The 19,500-nt window shown below is 38.4% G+C and overlaps 1 protein-coding gene across 1 annotated transcript in view; it reads left to right on the top strand.

Moving 5' to 3' along the window:
* Nucleotides 1–11,824: 11,824 nt before the first annotated feature.
* Nucleotides 11,825–19,500, top strand: part of CNTNAP4 (contactin associated protein family member 4) — a 268,149-nt gene continuing 260,473 nt past the window's right edge. Inside the window, exon 1 of the mRNA XM_043434893.1 lies at nt 11,825–12,295. Coding sequence (XP_043290828.1) covers nt 12,211–12,295 — 85 coding nt within the window. The 5' untranslated portion in view covers nt 11,825–12,210. The remainder of the gene's footprint in view (nt 12,296–19,500) is intronic.

Here is a 19,500-nt window from a genome sequence, read left to right as displayed (position 1 = left end):
AGAATCCACCTGCCTGCCAGTGCAGGAGACGCAAGAGATGCGGGTTCAGTCCCTGGGTTGGGAAGATCCCCTGGAGTAGGACATGGCAACCCACTCCAGTAATCTTGGCTGAAAAATTCCATGGACAGAGGAGGCTGGCAGGCTACAGTCCATGGGGTGGCAAAGAGTCGGACACGAGTGAGCGACTGAGCACGTGCACAACCTTTCCTTCTGGTCTAACAGCTCTTTCAATACCCATGTAAGGAAATTCCGTGTTAAACTCTCTGTTGAAATTCACAGAACAGTTCTGTTTATTCATATTGGGAACTATTAAGCAATGTGTACTATAAAATAAGGACTGCAAAAAATAATTTGGATGCGAGACGGCCCTTACTAACTAAATATGATTCCAGGGCTGCAATTACCAGGTTTTATTTTAAAGGGACACGAAACTCATGAGAGCAAAGCTGTCTTTTAAAATGATTATAAAGTCAGATTTAAAATGATCATCTCAGTCATCATTTCTGTTTAACACTAGCAGATACCCCTGCCCCCCACAACTGACTGTGTTAGGTCATTTGTAGGTTAGCTCATTGTTGAGTATAAGATGTTGTCAACATTATATATACCCAGCACATTAAATGCAAATTTATTTCAAACTTCAAAAGATAGTGATTTGAATATCAAAAGATTAAAGAAAGGCCCTTGGAAAAATTGACTGAAGACCACAAATATTTTTTGCAAGATTCACTTTTGTGTTTATATTGTTGAAGTCAGATAGATGCAAACTGAATGTCATCATTCAGTCACACAGTTTTGTCAGAAATATAATGCAAAAATAAAGAAAAAGAAGACTCATCATGAGTTAGGTTCTTCAGTGGTTACAAATTCTTCCCATCCTACCGCATACCTCTCTGATGTGACTTGCCACCTCCTCCTGTCACTAAAGTAGACTCTTTCTCCACTCCCTTAAGTCTGAACTGGACTTGAGATTCGCTGTGACAAATAGAATGTGTTAGAAGTGATATAGTGTAACCTCCAGAGATTAGGCCTCAAGATACCTTGCCCTTTACATCCTCATCCTCTCTGATCACTGCCCTGAAACCTCCATATAAGGAAGCCAAGTTAACCATGTGGAGGAGAATTGAAATGCTCCAACTGGCGTCCAAGCAACAAACATGAAAAGAAGCCATCTTGGATTTTCTAGTTCACCAACCACCAGAAGTAGGAGAAATAATAAATCATTATTATCTTCAGCCACTGCATTTAGGGATGGCTTTTACATAGCAGAGTTTGGCGAAAAATACAACAGTTGCTTCAGTTTTAAATTATTTAAATTAACAAAGACTTGCAATATTTTCACGATTGTTACTTTTTTGAAGACTGTGCCCTTGCGCATATAAAGCAGTAATTTATTTTAAAATCAATAGGACTTTTTTTAGCCAATTTTATATTTTCTTTAAATAATATTCCATTAGTGAATAAATCTTCGTCATTGTCAGAAATCTCAATTTCTGAAAGAAAGTGAATGGGCAGGTTTTTATGAGTGATCAAAATATTCATCCTAATACTGGTTCATATCTTCAAGAAAAAAATGACATTTAATAAGCAGGCCAGTGATTTTGACAATACATGATGTAATGAGATGTTTTCAAGGGAATCCATGAGTTTCTTAAAATTACCCTCTATGTTTTAAACAAAATTGGTAGGGTCACTGAGTAGAGGTACAGAGAATATAAGAATGTACACCTTTATAATTTGTATAGTATGTATTTTGTTCAGTATCATTGAGGTTGCATTTCACTTCACTGCAGCAGAAGCAGAGTGTACATTCTGATTTGCTAATAATATATAAATATCCCTTTCTTTAAGGGAGAGCCTGTGAGGCTGAAATTTTCTTGAAAATGAATCTAGTGAAGAGATGATACCTATAAAACCACACACTCAATATTCAACATCATTGAAATATTGTTAGATACATAACTACATATATATACATATGTTTATATGAAACATAAGTTAAGTAAAAGTAAAAAAAAAAATTAAAAAATAATCATTGTAACCTAACAGTGAACCTGTATTCAATGGCATGTCAATGGTGGTTCTTGTGCAAGAAAATCTTGACATTCTTAATTCAATCAGGTGATTCAATGATGTAAAAGAATTTCACAAGGTCTTTGTAACTTAAAAAGGCTCACATCACTTGGGAAACTTTTTGCAAATAAACAGAACATAAATATACTGGATTTGAATAATACAGTTTCTAAAGTGGACCCTGGGTAGCATAATCTGAATATATAACAGATAACTACAAGAATTTAAAGTTGTCAAAACTAACATTTTTCCCCTTTGGTAAATATCATATCTATGAGATATGTTTTGAAATCTAAGCATGAATATATTAAATCTCTCATTTGGGCTAAACACGTAGTGACATCAACTACATTTATAATTATTAGGTGTTTTTTGAAAGGTTTTTTTAAGAACAGTTTCTTGGGTTTACTTTTTTTTTCTTTTAATTAGTTAATTTTTTATTGAAGGATAATTGCTTTAAGAATTTTGCTATTTTCTTTAAAACTACTTTATTGAGGTATACAATCGGCATACATAAAGCTATGTTATATTTAATGTATACAACTTAATACATTTTCTTGGATTTTGTTGCTGTTTAGTCACTCAGTTGTCTGACTCTTCTGCAGTCCCATGGACTGTAGCCTGCTAGGCTCCTCTGTCCATGGGATTTCCCAGGCAAGAATACTGGAGTGGGTTGCGGTTTCCCCTTCCACCACATCTTCCTGACTCAGGGACTGAGCCCAAGTCTCCACCACTGAGCCACCTGGGAAGCCCGTTTTTACATTAATAATGATTCAACCCTTTTATTAAGCTTTCCTGTGTTATGGGAGCTAGAAAATTTGCTTTAGTTGTTTTCATACAATATTCACAACATTCTTTTGAGGCAGGTATAAATAATAAGTCTTAGAGAGATTTGGTGACTTGCTCAAAAGGGTGAAAGAAGTAGAAATTCAAAAGTCTTGCTCTCGGTCTCATCCCCTCCACTGTTTCATTCAGGTGGGCCACAGTGCTCTTTGTTTTAACTGGGATCAATTTTATTTTATTTTATTTTTATTTTTTTTATTTTTTTCAATTATTTTTATTAGTTGGAGGCTAATTACTTTGCAACATTGCAGTAGGTTTTGTCATACATTGACATGAATTTATTTTTAGGCCATTTTTCTTTTCTTTTCTCACATACAAACTACTTAATTTTCATTTATTTATTTATTTTCTTACATAAAAATGTGAACTAGAGTATCACACTAATTTGTGTTAGAGGACTATTGGTTACAGAGGAATATTGTCTGTGAGCACTCTTGGTGGTTATTGCAGGTGGCTGAGTTCACTTTTCATCCATAAAATACAGAGACATTTTAACTCTTCTGAGATTTTACAATCTGAAATTTTAATGCACATGATTTCTGTAAATTTTGAAGGAAAAGTGCTTTTAAATGTCTTTAATGGAAAAATTAGGTACTGAGATACTGGCATGTTATAAAAGCTTTACCCAGCCTTCACAAACATCCAGAGCAGCTCTGTACAGTGTGGCTTTCTGCCACATGGATGGAAATGTCCTGCATGGGCATCGTCCAGCATGGCAGCCGCTGCTGAGCACGTGAAATGCAGATGGTGCGGCAGAGCACCAGGCTCTAATAGTAACACGGCCAGTGGGTGCTGTGTGGAACAGCAGGTCAAAATGAAATGCCTTCAAGCATCCATCCCCCTCACAGGGCTGACTGCCCACACTGTTCAGACAGCACGCAGAAAGTCAGCTAGTCTCTTTAAGAAAACAAGAGAACTCTGTTGCCACACTCTCCTTGTTTCTTGCCTCTGTAGAGATGGCACCATTACCATGTTTGCAAAAGTAATGGCCAGTTTTACTTGTAGGAGATTAACCCCAGCTATCCTCACCCTTCTGTAACTGGGTTTTCTGCCTGAGAGTGGGAGAACTGCTCCCTGAAGACACTTTGCAGCTCATCAGCTGCAGGGCACAAAACCTGCCGCGCTTTGTGGATCTCAAGATCTAGGTGGTGGGTGGATTTGATTTTCCTGGACCTGCCGGAGGACAAAATTGTTTCTGCTTCATTATCCTAAGAAATGGAAACTTTTCAGGAGGCAGTCTAGGGTTCTGAAACATAAATATTGGTGGCTATAAAAAATATTCAAACTTCTTAGCTATGGAATTCCTTGTTTTCTATAGTAACTGTGTTCCCTTATGTTTATATCATTTCACTATAAAGATATCACAGATCTAGGCATGACACTTCTGAATGCTATGTATTCCTACTGGGATAAGCTTCTTCTATCAGAGAAGTAAAACTCTGATTGCTGAAGACACAAAGAGTGACTAAGACAAAACTGTACAGAAAGCAAATTCATCTTTGACACATAATTATCTTTTTCTTCATCCTCTCATTCCCCCACCCCGCCCACGTCTATTCTTTATTCTGTTTTTTCCCCTTTTCTGTCAAACCCTCTTGAATTGGTGATCTTCGCCCTCTTCTAAATCATGGTTGGTTCCTAGGAAAGGGGCTGAAATTCAGATGAGGATGATCAAAAATAGTCTTACCTTTTTAGTGTACTTGAATTTTAAGCACAATGTTATATCTGTTTAAGAAATTGAGTATTTTGCCTTATGCTAAACATATTTAAAATAATTTGATGCAATCGAGAGTTTACTTCCTAGCTCCTGAAATCTCACCCCAATTTTGGGTACCTAAAGTTTTTATGAGTAAAGTTAATCCTGATTTATGGTCTCTTAATCTTTCTAAATCAATGAAGACATCTAAATCAGGAAAGAACATATATGGACAATGCATCAGTGGATACTGGTGTCATGATGCCTCATGATATTAAATCAGACATGATAAATCACATTAATGGTATGTACTTTTGATATAGTCACCTGGTAGCTCAGATGATAAAGAATCTGCCTGCAATGAAGGACACCTGGGTTCAATCCCTGGCTCTGGAAGATCCCCTGGAGAAAGGAATGGCTACTCACTCCAATATTCTTGGAGAAGGAAATGGCAACCCACTCCGATATTCTTACCTGAAGAGGTCCATGGACAGAGGAGCCTGGTGGGCTACAGTCCATGGGGTTGCAAAGAGTCAGATACAACTGAGAGACTTGCACTCACTCGCTTTTGATATAGTATGATAGGAATGGCAAGTGGGCCTTAGGAAGCATCACTATGAACAAAGCTAGTGGAGGTGATGGAATTCCAGCTGAGCTATTTCAAATCCTAAAAGATGATGCTATGAAAGTGCTGCACTCAATATGCCAGCAAATTTGGAAAACTCAGCAGTGGCCACAGCACTGTAAAAGGTCAGTTTTCATTCCAATCCCAAAGAAAGGCAATGCCAAAGAATGCTCAAACTACCGCACAATTGCACTCATCTCACACGCTAGCAAAGTAATGCTCAAAATTCTCCAAGCTTGGCCTCAACAGTATGTGAACCGAGAACTTCCAGGTGTTCAATCTGGTTTTAGAAAATGCAGAGGAACCAGAGAACAAATTGCCAACATCCACTGGATCACAGAAAAAGCGAGAGAGTTCCAGAAAAATATCTACTTCTGCTTTATCGACTATGCCAAAGCCTTTGACTGTGTGGATTGCAACTGTAGAAAATTCTTAAAGAGATGGGAATGCCAGACCACCATCCTTATGGCAGAAAGTGAAGAGGAACTAAAGAGCCTCTTCATGAAGGTGAAAGAAGAGAGTGAAAAAGCTGGCTTAAAACTCAACACTTAAAAAACAAAGTTTATGTCATCTGGTCCCATCACTTCACGGCAAATAGATGGGGAAACAGTGGAAACAGTGACAGACTTTATTTTTCTGGGCTCCAAAATCACTGCAGATGGTGACAACAGCCATGAAATTAAAAGATGCTTGCTCTTTGGAAGAAAAGCTATGACCAACCAAGACAGCATATTAAAAAGCAGAGACATTATTTGCCGACAAAGGTTCAGCTAGTCAAAGCTATGGTTTTTCCAGTAGTCATGTATGGATGTGAGAGTCAGACCATAAAGAAGGCTGAGCGCTGAAGAATTGATGCTTTTGAACTGTGGTGTTGGAGAAGGCTCCTGAGAGTCCCTTGGACAGCAAGGAGATCAATCCTTAAGGAGATCAGTCCTGAATATTCATTGGAAGGGCTGATGTTGAAGCTCCAATACTTTGGCCACCTGATGCGAAGAACTGACTCATTAGAAAAGACCCTGATGCTGGGGAAGATTGAAGGCAGGAGGAGAAGGCGCAACAGGGGATGAGATGGTTGGATGGCATCACCGACTCAGTGGGCATGAGTTTAAGCAAGCTCTGGGAATTGGTGATGGACAGGGAAGCCTGGTGTGCTAGAGTTATGGGGTCACAGAGTTGGACACAATTGAGTGACTGAACTGAACTGACTGAATGGGAACAGCACTTTACCTCCACAGTCTTCCCTTTGCCATCATCCCAGTTTAATCATGAAAAAAGTAACAGACAATGTAGATTCTATAGAATGACTGAAATGGTAAATTTTATGTTATATATACTCTACCACAATAAAAAAGTAAATTGTGTAAACAAAAGAAAAAAAGAAAAAAGTAACAGACAAATTCCAGTACAAGACATTGTACAGAATAACTGACCAGTATGCCTCAAAACTGCTAAAATAATAAAAAAGAAGGAAAGCTTGATAAAGAGTTAAAGCCAAAAGTATCCTGTGTGTGAAGTCACTCTGTCGTGTCTGACTCTTTGCGACCCCATGGACTGTAGCCCATCAGGCTCCTCTCTCCATGGAATTTTTTAGGCAAGAATACTGGAGTGGGTTGCCATTTCCTTCTTCAGGGGATCTTCCTGACCTAGGGATTGAACCTGGGTCTCCAGCATTGCAGGCAGATGCTTTACCATCAGATACTTCCAAAAGTATCCTAAGGAGGCACAAATACTAAGTGTAATGTAGTGTCCCTGATGGGATCCTAGAATACGTAAAGTACATTAGGAAACACAAACGGGGGTCTGAGTAAGACATGACCTTTTAGCTAATGATAATAAACTAGTATTGATTCATTAGTCATAACAAAGGTTATGTAACTAAAGGTTACTAAACTAATATATCAATAATAGAAGAAACTATGTGTGTGTGTGGGGGGGTTTCTGTTCGTTGTAATTTCTCTATAAATCTAAAAGTTTTAAAATTAAAATTAATTTTTGTTAAAATACTTAATATGTTAAAATAAATTGAAATATTTAAGAAATATTTAAAATTAAAAAAATAAAATTTAAAACTGACTTTCAAAAGTCATTAATGACATCACACTCACTGTACTATATTTTAATGAGAATGACATCTGAAAATCCTAAATGCTTTTTTTTTTTAAAACTATTATACTTTGTACTTTAAATCTTGTTGCATTATGCAAACTATGTGAAGAGATGCATATGTATAATTTCTGAGGAGAGTGTCCAGTGTTGCCTATAGTTTTTATCTTTATTTGCAAAGTGTCTTTATTATGTAAGGGTTGTGTCAGGTGAGCTATTAATGGGGAAAATCCACTGCTAGAACTCTGGGTATTTGCAGAGTTGCAAAACTCAGTATGTGTGTTATTATCCAAGTCATCACTTAAGCTATTTGTAACACACTGATTAAAAGAGAAAACAAAATAGTAATAGGGCAGTATAAAGATCGCTTGTGAAAAGTGCATTTAAATTATACAATGTTGAGCCCCTTAACTGAAAATATAATACAAAATAAACGTAAATATCATTAATAAAGTATTAACTCAATGAAGTTTCAATCCTAACGATGACAACAATGAATAGTTTTTGTACGTTGACTGTTAAGGCAAAGAAAACATTGTTTATAGTCAGTGTAAATATATTTGGGAAGGGGCTTTTGGCAATAACGTTCTTGCCTCATAGATAGGTTTCTCAGACCAATTTCCATGTGTGTGAGGTCCCCCACACCAACAAGCAATTCTCAGACACCAGCAGCGTCCAGAGATGGCATCAAGTTCCTCAGGTTGAGGGTTCAGTCCTACAAGACCGTCACCCTGTCCCCACTTCAGACTTCAGTCGCGAGTCCAGGTTGTTACCAGTGCTTCTGCTTTCCAGGACCCCCTCCTTGGGTTCAATTAATTTGCTTGAGTGGTTCCCAGAACTCAGAAATACTTTACTTACCAGGCCAGCGGTTTACTATAGCAGGATTTAACTCAGGAACAATCAGATGGAAGAGATACATAGAGCAATGTAAGGGGAGGGGCGTGGAGCGTCCATGCCCCTACAGAAGCACGTCTACTCTCCACGTGTTCACCAGCCTAGAAGCTCTGACAGCTGTCCTTTTGGGGGTTTATGGAAGCTCTAATTACGGAGGCATGCTTGATTCAACCTCCACTCCCCATCCTTAGAAGTCACCTCATTCACATATCACAAGACATCTTTAAAACTGTCAACACAAGAGATTCTAGGAGTTTGGGGAGCTCTTGAGCCAGGAACCAAGGAAGAAGACCAAACGAATATAAGAAAAATACATTTGGTCATTCAGATGATGAAAACACATTTCTCATGAATCACAAAAAGAATCAATTTTGAGTAGTCAAATCAACAAAACTGCAGAACAGGAAGCCCAGCCTCTCCTCCCGCAGGGAGACACCCACGAACCAACTGCCTTTGTAAGAAATCCAAAAACCAGGTAAGAGGCTCAGGCACCAGGTAACACAATTCACATGAATAAGGGAAACGAAGGAGTTCCATCTTAATCTTCTTCCGCTCTTTTGATGTGACTTTGTTCCTCTATGACCTGAGGACCCTTTTTTCAATTTGAGGTACAGTCCAGGAGCCTCTGTGCTCACTGGGGTGGGACACATGGTTCTCTGGCCAGTTGAACCAAAAGGAAATTGAAAGCCTTACTTGACAAATTCTAACACACACACAACATTTTAGTTTGATTTATAATGCTTTCCCAGGCAGGGTCTGGCCCATAATATGCATATGCCAAACCTGAAGCACCAGCAGTTGTTTTTATCTTAATCAGTGGAAAATATAACCACAAATGTATACACGGGGAGAAATGATTTGTGACGTCTGAATCAGCAGTACAGTAATGTGCGAAATTAGGTCTCTGCGCTTTTCTGATTTTTTCCCATTCAGACTCATTGGCTTTTTTTTTTTTTCCCCTCCTGACATTAAGCACCACTCTGGAAGGGATGGAGAAGAAAAAAAAGCACAAATCAGTAGGTCTTGGTGAACAGCCCTTTTCTGCCACCAATGAGTCATGTCCCTCTAGCAAGCCATAATCCCCTCCTCATCAGATTTATCAGCTGTGCAAAGAGAGCTGTAATAATATAGTGATTACAGGAACAATATTGATTGTCTGACTCTCAGGGGATTGTACTTCAGAAGCATTGTCTCAGCCATGAGGTTGATACTCTACTTATCCTTGGTTCACAGATGAGGAGACTGAGAAAGAGGAACGGTACCAGCTTGCTCAAGGGCAGGCTTGAAGCTGGGCTACCAGACTCCAACACTGCCTGCTCAAACCACTGCTCTGAATAGTCAGCAGACAGCTAAGGCCAGTGGGTGATCACGGACCCACCAAGAGCTAGGCACTCCGTGGGGGGGTGTCACAAATTATGTCAGAATGACTCTGAGCCATTATTCCCCTATCTTTTTAAAAAAGGAGGTGGAAGTGTGATCAGAACCTCAGTGAAAGCTGAATTCGTATCTGGGCTTCTTGGTTTATAATGTCTGAACTCTCTCCACTGCGTCTGTGGTCATTGTGGCTCTCTCCCCTCTGAGGCCATCAGGCAGGGTCTGGTGGTGCAGTGACTTAAAATGCCTGGGTGTTTTATTCAGTGCCAGCCTCCAAGTCATTCTATTACCATAGCCCATTGATACGGAAAAATCCATCTTTAATGGCTGCTATGAAAATTTATACTTTGTCTTTAAGAACTTATTATTGCCAGGAAATGTCCAGTTATATTTAATGTTTGATATGTGTCGTGATCCTTTTAAAATGTATTCTCTAATTTATTTTATGGGAATAATTAAGTATAAAGTTTTAGTAGAAAGACAACTTTTCTCTTCTGGAGAGTCTGAGACCCATTCACCTGGGTGGCGTCATTGAAGGAAATAATTTTAGAGCTTTGTGGACCAGAATGCCGAGCCTACTCTCTGTGGCGCTTTGGACAGACTGCTGAACTTCACTGAGGCTCAGTCTGTTTGTCTGAGCAATGGGCACAATGATATTCCCCTCAAAGACTGCTATAATAATTTAATTAGATAATAAGTGGCATGTATGTTCAACAATATTTAATCCCTTTGATAATTACTTAACAGATATAATCCATTTTTATCTGCTTTGGCTTAACATGCTATGTTTGAAAATAACAAAACCAGGGATATTGGTCTAGAAATACAGAGTAAACACTTAAGCAACGACCTTTCTTTTCCACTGCTGTTTTGTTTTTTTTTTAACAGACTTCAGGTTTTCACGGCACTGGCAGAGTTCAGGAAGGAGTTATACTTATGTGAGGGGCAGCAAGTCCTCGAAGGAGAGCAGGAGAACCAGGGTCAGAAAAACAAAACCCAGTCCTCAGTGCTTCTCTTACTACCTCTATGATCTCCTCAAATCATTTAAATACCTGTTCTTGTTTTCTCATCTGCAAATTAGAAACATTAAAAATACCTGTTCTGCTTTGTTTGCAGGCAAGAGCTATCTCTTACGGTTATACCAGAGATGACTTCTCTCATTTCCCCCTTATTTCATTCATTTCATAGCAAGGTTGCTGCCGCTGAATGCTTGTGTTTCTTCTTATTTATCACCAAGAAGTGCTTGAGAACCTCAGGATTCCCATTCTGATAAAATTTAGCACATTCTAAGTTAAATATCTTGACATTTATTTTAAAGAGATTATTTATCCTTCTGTGACCCATGCAATACACTTATTATGTGATATTAACTTCATTATTTAAATATTTTAATATTCTGTTCAAGAACTGGCAGTATCCGTGGATCAGCCATTAGAAGAATAATTTTTCTGTAGTTGGTGATCCGTGAATTCAGCTTTACTCCTCTGTCCTCTAGACCATTTGAAAACATCTTTATATTGTTTAGGAGGTTTGGGATAAGTGTGTTGTGTGTGTGTGTGTGTGTTTGGGAGGGGGGTTCCTTTTCTTCAGTATCTCCTCATTTTTATTTTGGGGCCTTTTGGGAATTGTTATTAAAGAATTTGATTGTAGCATGCCACTGTGTATTCATAGCCTGATGCATTCATCAAAATAGATCTAGCCAAAGCATTCAGTTTGTGGATTTGTACTCCTGATGCACTAAAATAAGAAATGTTAATTTCTTGTAGACTATTACTAGATGATTTAAAATATGTGCCAAACAGGAATGTCTGTTTCCTTGTGAGGCAATTCCATAATAAAAATGCTGGCACCATAGCTGAAGAGGAGAATTTTATATAAACAGAGGAAAAACAACAGCAAGTATTTTCCCCAAGGACAGTTTTAGCTACAATTTAGCAGTGCTGCTTAGTTACTTCTGTCTCATTTTATGCTTTTGTTTTGAAACAAAACGCAATTTTACCTGGATGCACTCCCGGATAATCAGGAATTAGCTCAGTACGTTGACTGGCTTTGCTGAAGGCGAGACCTCCAGAAAATCAGGAGGCTCCACCGCCTCGCCCCGCCCCCCACTGACATCTCCAGAGGGGAGAAAAGGGTTAAGGATTATTGAAGACTAAAAGAGACGGGGAGGGAGCCCCGAGGAGGCCCGGGAGCAGCAGGCCGCGCCTCCAGGTCCAGCTTTCTTCGGCGGCGCAGCGCGCAGCGGAGCTCCGGGCGCCGCTGCGAATTCGGAGGAGGGACGCGGCTGCCAATTTCTGGGACCACGGCTGCGAGGGGTGGGCGTGGCCTCGGCAGTGTGGATGCTTGTTAGAAAAGATGCTGGGCGCTTTGCAGTGAGCTGTCAGGGCCGTGGTGTGTGCGTGTGTGTGTGTGTGTGCGTGTGTGTGTGTGTGTGAGAGTGAGTGAGAGAGAGGGGTGCTGTTCAGAGAGAGAGAGGAGGAGGGAGGCTGAGCGACCCGGAGGTGCTGAAGACCCAGACGGAGCTGGGCGAGGGACTGAGAACAGCACTGGAGCCGGCGGAGAGCCGCTCAAGATCTTCTGGGGGAGCCCAGTCAATGTGAACATGGGGTCTGTCACCGGAGCTGTCCTCAAGACGCTACTTCTGCTGTCTACTCCAAATTGGAACAGGGTTTTAGCTGGAAATTCCTGTAAGTATACATACATGATTTAAAACTTGCAGGGGGCTTCTCTGCAAAACTTTAATTCTGTTCTTTTTTTTATAATTATCATTTGCAACTCGGACTGCTGCAAAGCGTGCTGCTATAAAGGAAGCATCATTTAAAAAATCTTGCGAATATGACTGGGTTTACACATGTCATTCCTCTGGGTCCGGTCAGAATATGCCAAGTATCATTTCTCGGTTTTTTTTTTTTTTTTGGTCTGTGAACAGAATCTTATCCTCTGGTATTTGTGTATTCATTGAGAAAGCTCAAGTTCTAGTAAAGCATTAAATTAGCATCTGAACCAGGGAATAGCCTGTGAATGTTTCTTTATTCATTTCTGCCCTTTTTTAGATTTACTGGATTTTACTGGGATTATATGTAGCAGGAAAACAACTGGCAGACTTTACATGATGCTGCATTAGCTTAGATTTCTGAAGTTTGCGATTTGGCAGACCAATAGCCGGCTGCGTCTTTAAAATGATGCCAGGATAATAACTGAAATGTACTGCAGAATTCAGGGGCAGAATTGGTAGAGGTGAGCCTTAATACTTGGGGTTGTGTCCTCGGTGTACAAGAATGAGACTTCAGCATTGCTGACAGCGAGCACCTGAGCCCTGCATTTTGCTTAAAGAAAATACATTCAGGTGATTTTTCAGAAGTACTGTCCTTGAATTTTTAGCTTCATAAATTTGTGATTGAATATTCTGATTCTGAGTTAATGATATGAGGGAGGATTTATTTAAGACCTTATTTCTAATGTAGGTATCATCCAAAATAATTTGGCAGAGATCTCTCCAACCAGTTTTTATTAAAGAGAATAAAAGTTTTAAAAGTTATATTTGGCCTAAAATCTCTAAATGGGAGAATTGCCCCCTTCTTGATGAATAATCAACAAGCTCAGCAAATACGACTTTTTCTTTCTTGTACTTCAGAGGAAAAGCTTATCTGCTGGTAAGGCCTGTTCAAGAGTTTGTGTCGCTATTGTTCAACCAGCTTTAGGTTTGGGGACACAAATAAGCCAGTAACCAGACATTTGCTTGGGCACATCCCCTGAGTGCACTGAAGCGCTCTGATGTGGGAAGAACATTAGAAATGACCTTACTGGCCCAAGTCAAATGCTCATTTACACGGAATGGCCCCTGTGATTTCATGCTTCCATTCACTATTAACTCATTTAATGGTGTGGTGTATCTATCACTCTGAAGGAAGAGAACTTCACTCAGACGCTGCACAGTGTTTCAGCCTCTTTTTTTATTTGTGGGTGTAAGAATGCCATGAGTCAATAAAATGTGCATGTTTTCACCTAGTCAAAATCTGGGGATGCTGTAAAAGTAGCATTTGCAACAGACGATAATAACACAGACCCACTTGCACACACACAAAGTTTTGTAGAAAAGGCATAAGTAATACATCGTCCAACTACTGAAGTTCAGTAAAAAAGGAAGCACTAGAGGTCACTCTTACAATGGAAAGCACATCAGTTGAAGTGTTCTTCCCTTAAGAAAAGCAGAGCTGAAGTCTGGCCTAGAAGCAGTCTTGTCTTTCCAATACACTGCCTGTTTGAGTTTATAATCAATTAATGTAACTGACTGGGCTACTTGTTTACATTTGTTTGCTTTCTTGAAGTCCAATAAAAGGCAGGTTGACATCCAGTAGCTTTCTTTGTGATGTATCTTCTTCAAAGGAAAGATGAGCTGCTGAGAAGATCTGAGGAAAGCAGAATGTTTGTGGGTGCTTACCTCTGGTTGGGCTTATTTTTCAGGAAGTCGTTTAATGCTCTTTTACACATTCGATAAACTAAAAGAACCTATAGGTTCTTAAATTCTTAGGGACATTTAAATATCAAAGTTGGAATTCTTGGTTACCAATATATTTTGAGAGTTGGCTGTTCTTGAAGTATCATAAATACAGTTAAAATGACTTCAGATAATTAAAGGTGCAGTTAGCAATTTCTTGTTACTATCACATTGATAATACGATTTGTTGCAGTAGATATAAAAGAAAAATTACTTTCCCAATTTCATTTGGTATTTTGGTGTGTGAAGGAAGCAAGGTCTATATATTACCAAGTCATGGTGTTTCATATGTTGTATCTTTTTTGGAGGAACAAGTCTATGTGTTTACCAGAAAGGCTGAAATTCAGTGTATGGACAGGTGACCATCAACCAGCATGCCAGCATGAGTATTTTTAAAGTGTTATAACTCAAATTCTTTTGGACAAGACTTTTATGTTAAAACATGAATCAATCTTGAACACCAATATTAAATTCAGAGAGAACTGAATGGAAGTAAAGAAAATTAAAGGTCAGTCTCTTAGGTGAATACAAAGACATTGAACAGCTGATTCCCCAGTAAGCAAGTCTGCTGTCCATTGCGTCGGTGCAAGACTGCCTAAGGTTGCCGGTGTGAATGTTTGCGCAGGACAGGACTGTCTACACCAGGGACAGCTCAGGGATAAGGCAACTTTAGTTTGAATGTTAGTTGATGTAATTAATCAACAGGGTGACTTTATATTAGAAGGATTCTGTGCAAACACTCACACAGATATTCATGTTCATGTGTATGAATTTGTGAGTATGTGAACATATGTTTATATAAAGATGGACCCATGTGCTTCCACATCTTTGATGGCTTGCTACTCCTCTTCTAACTGAAGATGAAATATGTTGAACCAACCACCTTCTTTGCCTACTGGCACCGTGCTTGATGTTTCAGAAGTGTTGAACCAGCCACAGGTCTTTCCTCCTTGATCTGGTCAAGGTGTTTGTTATTGTATTGAAGGGCTCCTTCCATGAAAGTTTAGAGACAGGCTCTTCTAGAAGGGCTTGCGCTTTGATAAGTTACACAGGCTGTTATTGGTTTCCTCACTTGCTACTAAGACATGTGCATTGAGAAGGGCGTCATCTGTTTTTAAATTGCTCTCATGAGCCCTGTTTTCCTCTGAGCATTAAGACATTGTTGAGGGAGGGGGCGATGCGGTAGAAGAACAGGTGTTAGTCGTAAGGCAAGTTAAGAGTTTTGCTTTTCACTCCTGCACATCAGGTGATGGAAGCTCTCTGGCTTCAGATACACTGAGAATTTTAATGCTTACCAAGCAGCTTATGAATGACATAATTAGAGGTTAAGTTCTTGCTGTGTTCTTTCTTTTCACTATTTGGAATAAAGGCTGTATCTGATATCTACCCTGAAAGAAGCACTAAAGAGTATGTTAAAATTAACAATAGATGAAGATAATGACGCAAGTAGATGATCACTCCTGGGGGCTCTGGGACATCACCTAATTGCTACTGGTCAGATTCTCAAATTGCTCAAATTCAGCCTTGTACTTTTTTCTAGAAGCTTCCTTCTTTTCCTCCACCCAAATTCTTTTCCATAGCAAAAAATAACCAGACTACAACAACAGTAAAGTACTGATAAAATAGAATTATATGAGGCAATACATATATATGAGCTGGCCTCAGGATATAAAGGTGAGCCTGAACTTTGACTCACTTTTCTAACAGCAGTACTCTATTTGCTTTCATCAATTTGGTGCATTTCCCCTCCCTGACTGCATGCATCCCAAATCTTTTCTGAGTAGAGCAGCCTCCAGCTGTGGAGATAAGATAATACAGCTCATAGCCAATAGGTGATCGAACACATGACTTCCATATGATACCTAGTGCTTACCCTAAGTATTTACAAAGCATTTTCATGTCTTCTAAGATTAATTTCAGAATCTATATCATATATAAACAATTCTTTATGGAAGCCAATCTCTGTTTCAAGATTGAATTAATTTACCTTGAAAACAATAGGACTGTGTAGTATCACTTGTAAGATAATGTAATACTTAGTTCAGAGGTTGGTCAAATACAGCCCATGGGCCAAGTCTTGCCCACTGCCTGTTTTGTGTCATATTTTGTGAATTAAGAGTGGGTTTTTACATTTTTAAATATTTGAAAAAAAATTAACTGAAGGATTATTTGTGGCATAAGAGAATCATATTAAATTCAAATTTTAGTTGTTCTCATTAGTAGACCTGTATGGCAAAAATTTATACTTAATTATCATTATATTTAAAATTTTATCAATAAAATTATTTTAAAATTGATTTCCCTCTTGTCATATAAAAACCTGCATAATATTGTCTGTTCTCTAGCTCTTTATAGAAAAAGTTCACTGACCTTTGACCTTTGATTTAAAGAATACAAAATACAATATAGTGATGTGACCTGGATAGTGGGTCAATTACATACTGCCATGATAAAATTAAAATGTAGTCTTAATTATTTAGCATACAAATACATTCCTGAAGAATTAAAGTGTGGAATGTAATGATACAATTGCCAGGAGCTATAACAGAAAAGGGCTTCCCTGGTGGCTCAGTCAGTGAAGAATCCGCCTGCAATGCAGGAGACCTGCGTTCTATCCCTGGGTTGGGAAGATCCCCTGGAGGAGGGCATGGCAACCCACTCCAGCATTCCTGCCTGGAGAATCCCATGGACAGAGGAGCCTGGTGGGCTACAGTCCATGAGATCGCAGACTTGGCATGACTGAGCAACTCAGCACACACATAACAGAAAAGGCCTTCATTAGCATCTTCTTGACATATGTCTTTTTAAATACTTTATTCTTCAGAAATCTTGTTATTTCCGTGGGTATGAATTATTTATAACTATTTGCAAAGTTTCAGCAGTTTTGGCTGCTAAAGAGTCACTTTCAATCTCAAGTAATCCCATTAGTATAAGACGCTCAATAAAGTGTATAAGTAATTGCATCTTAGATATTTTGAATGAAAATTCTATTGTTATTTTATACTTTCATGAGTATAAAATATTCCACTCCATAATTATCAGGAACTTGCATTTGAAATCACTGATTGTATGAAGTAAATCATCTTAGGGGAAGAGTGTTCTTGTCCTTATGACTTTTACAGTAGCTTCCTAAAAATTGTGAAATTGGCAAACTTTCTATAATAAATTGAAAAGTAGAGTTTCATTTAAGCACTGCCCACTGAGAATTTATAATAATTAAGCAGGTGCCTTTCACCTACTCATGCCAAGATTTTTATATGAATGCCTTATCTATTTGGAATTGTATTTAATTTTTCTTTTCAAATACTGATGAGTGGCCTCATTTTATTTACCTCATACTGTTTACTATGGTGTCTTTTAGAAGTTTGAATTAAAAAATAATAGAGAGTATTGTATTTTAAAAATTATTTTCCTTGAAATTTCATTGTAGCATTTTTCCCAAAATAAATGGCTAAATGTTAATTTATTTTTCATAAAACTGTTTATAATAGTCCAGTGCTAGTGAAGATTTCTGTCTTATCAAAAGACCAATTTCCAGATCATGTCAGCCTAGGACAGTCTCATAGAACTTCCTTAATGAGACTTACTCTGGACATTGACAAGAGTGATGGGTGGATTCGTGACTCTTCATGGTAAATAGATAAAAAAGGATAATGACAGTCATATTACATGATTCTGAACTTTTTTTGCAATAGAGTATCAGTCTTGCTTTGCAAACACCTCTTTTTCACAATCTGATACTATATTTAGAATCCGAATCCCTTTTACCTTGGATAAGTTATATTAGGGCCTTAATGTTGTCAACTTATGAATCATATGACTGATTAGTTAGGCTACTTAATAAGTCCTTCTTTGTCCTTTAAAAAAGTCTTTTCCTTCCCTCCATTGTGACTTTTAAGTTTCCATAATGACCTTGCTCCTGAAAACAGTACGAAAAATAAGAATGTATCCAATATTGTTACTTAAATCTCAGATATGTGTATTCAGGTTGGTAGGTGAATGTTTCTGGTGAAATATTAATATTAAAGAATACAGATTTAGATTTTTTTCCGTGGCCTGGTGTTTTCATTCTTGCTTTTAGCTTAATTATTTTTTCATATTTATTAATTCAGAAATCTTGGCCTCAGTAGCATTTCATATTTTTCTAGAATGATTGCAGTTTTTCAAGTTAACTAGTATGATAAGGAAGGATGAACCTGTCATAGAATATGTGCTTAAAATAGGGAAGGTTTCATGGATTAACCATAATCATGAGGTGAACTGAGCTGTGTTCTTGGTGATGGAGGGGTGAATCCTCATAGGATATTTGGATCATTATTTTAATGGGTATTTCAGTTGGGAACTTTCAGAAATACTCTTTAACAAACAGATCTTTAAAAGCATGTCTTGAACTGATTCAAATGAATTCTTTTTAACGGCTGAGTAATATTCCATAGTGGATATGTACCACAGCTTCCTTATCCATTCATCTGCTGATGGGCATCTAGGTTGCTTCCATGCCCTGGCTATTATAAACAGTGCTGTGATGAACATTGGGTGCACGTGTCTCTTTCAGATCTGGTTTCCTCGGTGTGTATGCCCAGGAGTGGGATTGCTGGGTCATATGGCAGTTCTATTTCCAGTTTTTTAAGGAATCTTCACACTGTTCTCCATAGAAACTGGAGCCCATTATACAGAGTGAAGTAAGCCAGAAAGATAAAGACCAATACAGTATACTAATGCATATATATGGAATTTAAAAAGATGGTAACGATAACCCTATATGCAAAACAGAAAAAGAGACACAGATGTACAGGACAGACTTTTCGACTCTGTGGGAGAAGGCGAGGGTAGGATGTTCAGAGAGAATAGCATTGAAACAAGTATACTATCAAGGGTGAAACAGACCAGCCCAGGTTGGATTCATGAGACAAGTGCTCAGGGCTGGTGCACTGGGAAGACCCAGAGGGATGGGATGCAGAGGGAGGCGGGAGGGGGGATCGGGAAGGGGAACACATGTAAATCCATGGCTGATTCATGTCAATGTATGGCAAAAACCACTACAATATTGTAATTAGCCTTCAGCTAATAAAAATAACTGGGGAAAAATAAATAAAAGCATGTCTTAAATTGTAGCATCAAATGCTAAGGTCAGTTTGATTTTGGCCCCTTTAAAAAGAAGACTATCAGAAAGAGAAATAAATGCCCCCAAATAAATGCAAGCAAAAGATTATGGAGCTTTAGAAGGATGAAAAGTCCTTAAACTCATCAAAAAGCCTCAATTAACTGAATCTACTTAAATGAATAAATCACCCACAATATTAAAACCATAATTTGAAGTCTTTGAGTTTTTTCTTTTTTTTTTTTAAAGTTCAAAATTTCTTGAGAAATAATAGGTAGTTTACCCATAAGGCT

Source organism: Cervus canadensis, chromosome 18 (assembly GCF_019320065.1).
Source record: "Cervus canadensis isolate Bull #8, Minnesota chromosome 18, ASM1932006v1, whole genome shotgun sequence".
Taxonomy (NCBI): Eukaryota; Metazoa; Chordata; class Mammalia; order Artiodactyla; family Cervidae; genus Cervus; species Cervus canadensis.
Note: the sequence above shows the minus strand (reverse complement) of the source record. Positions and strands in the feature narration are given on the sequence as shown.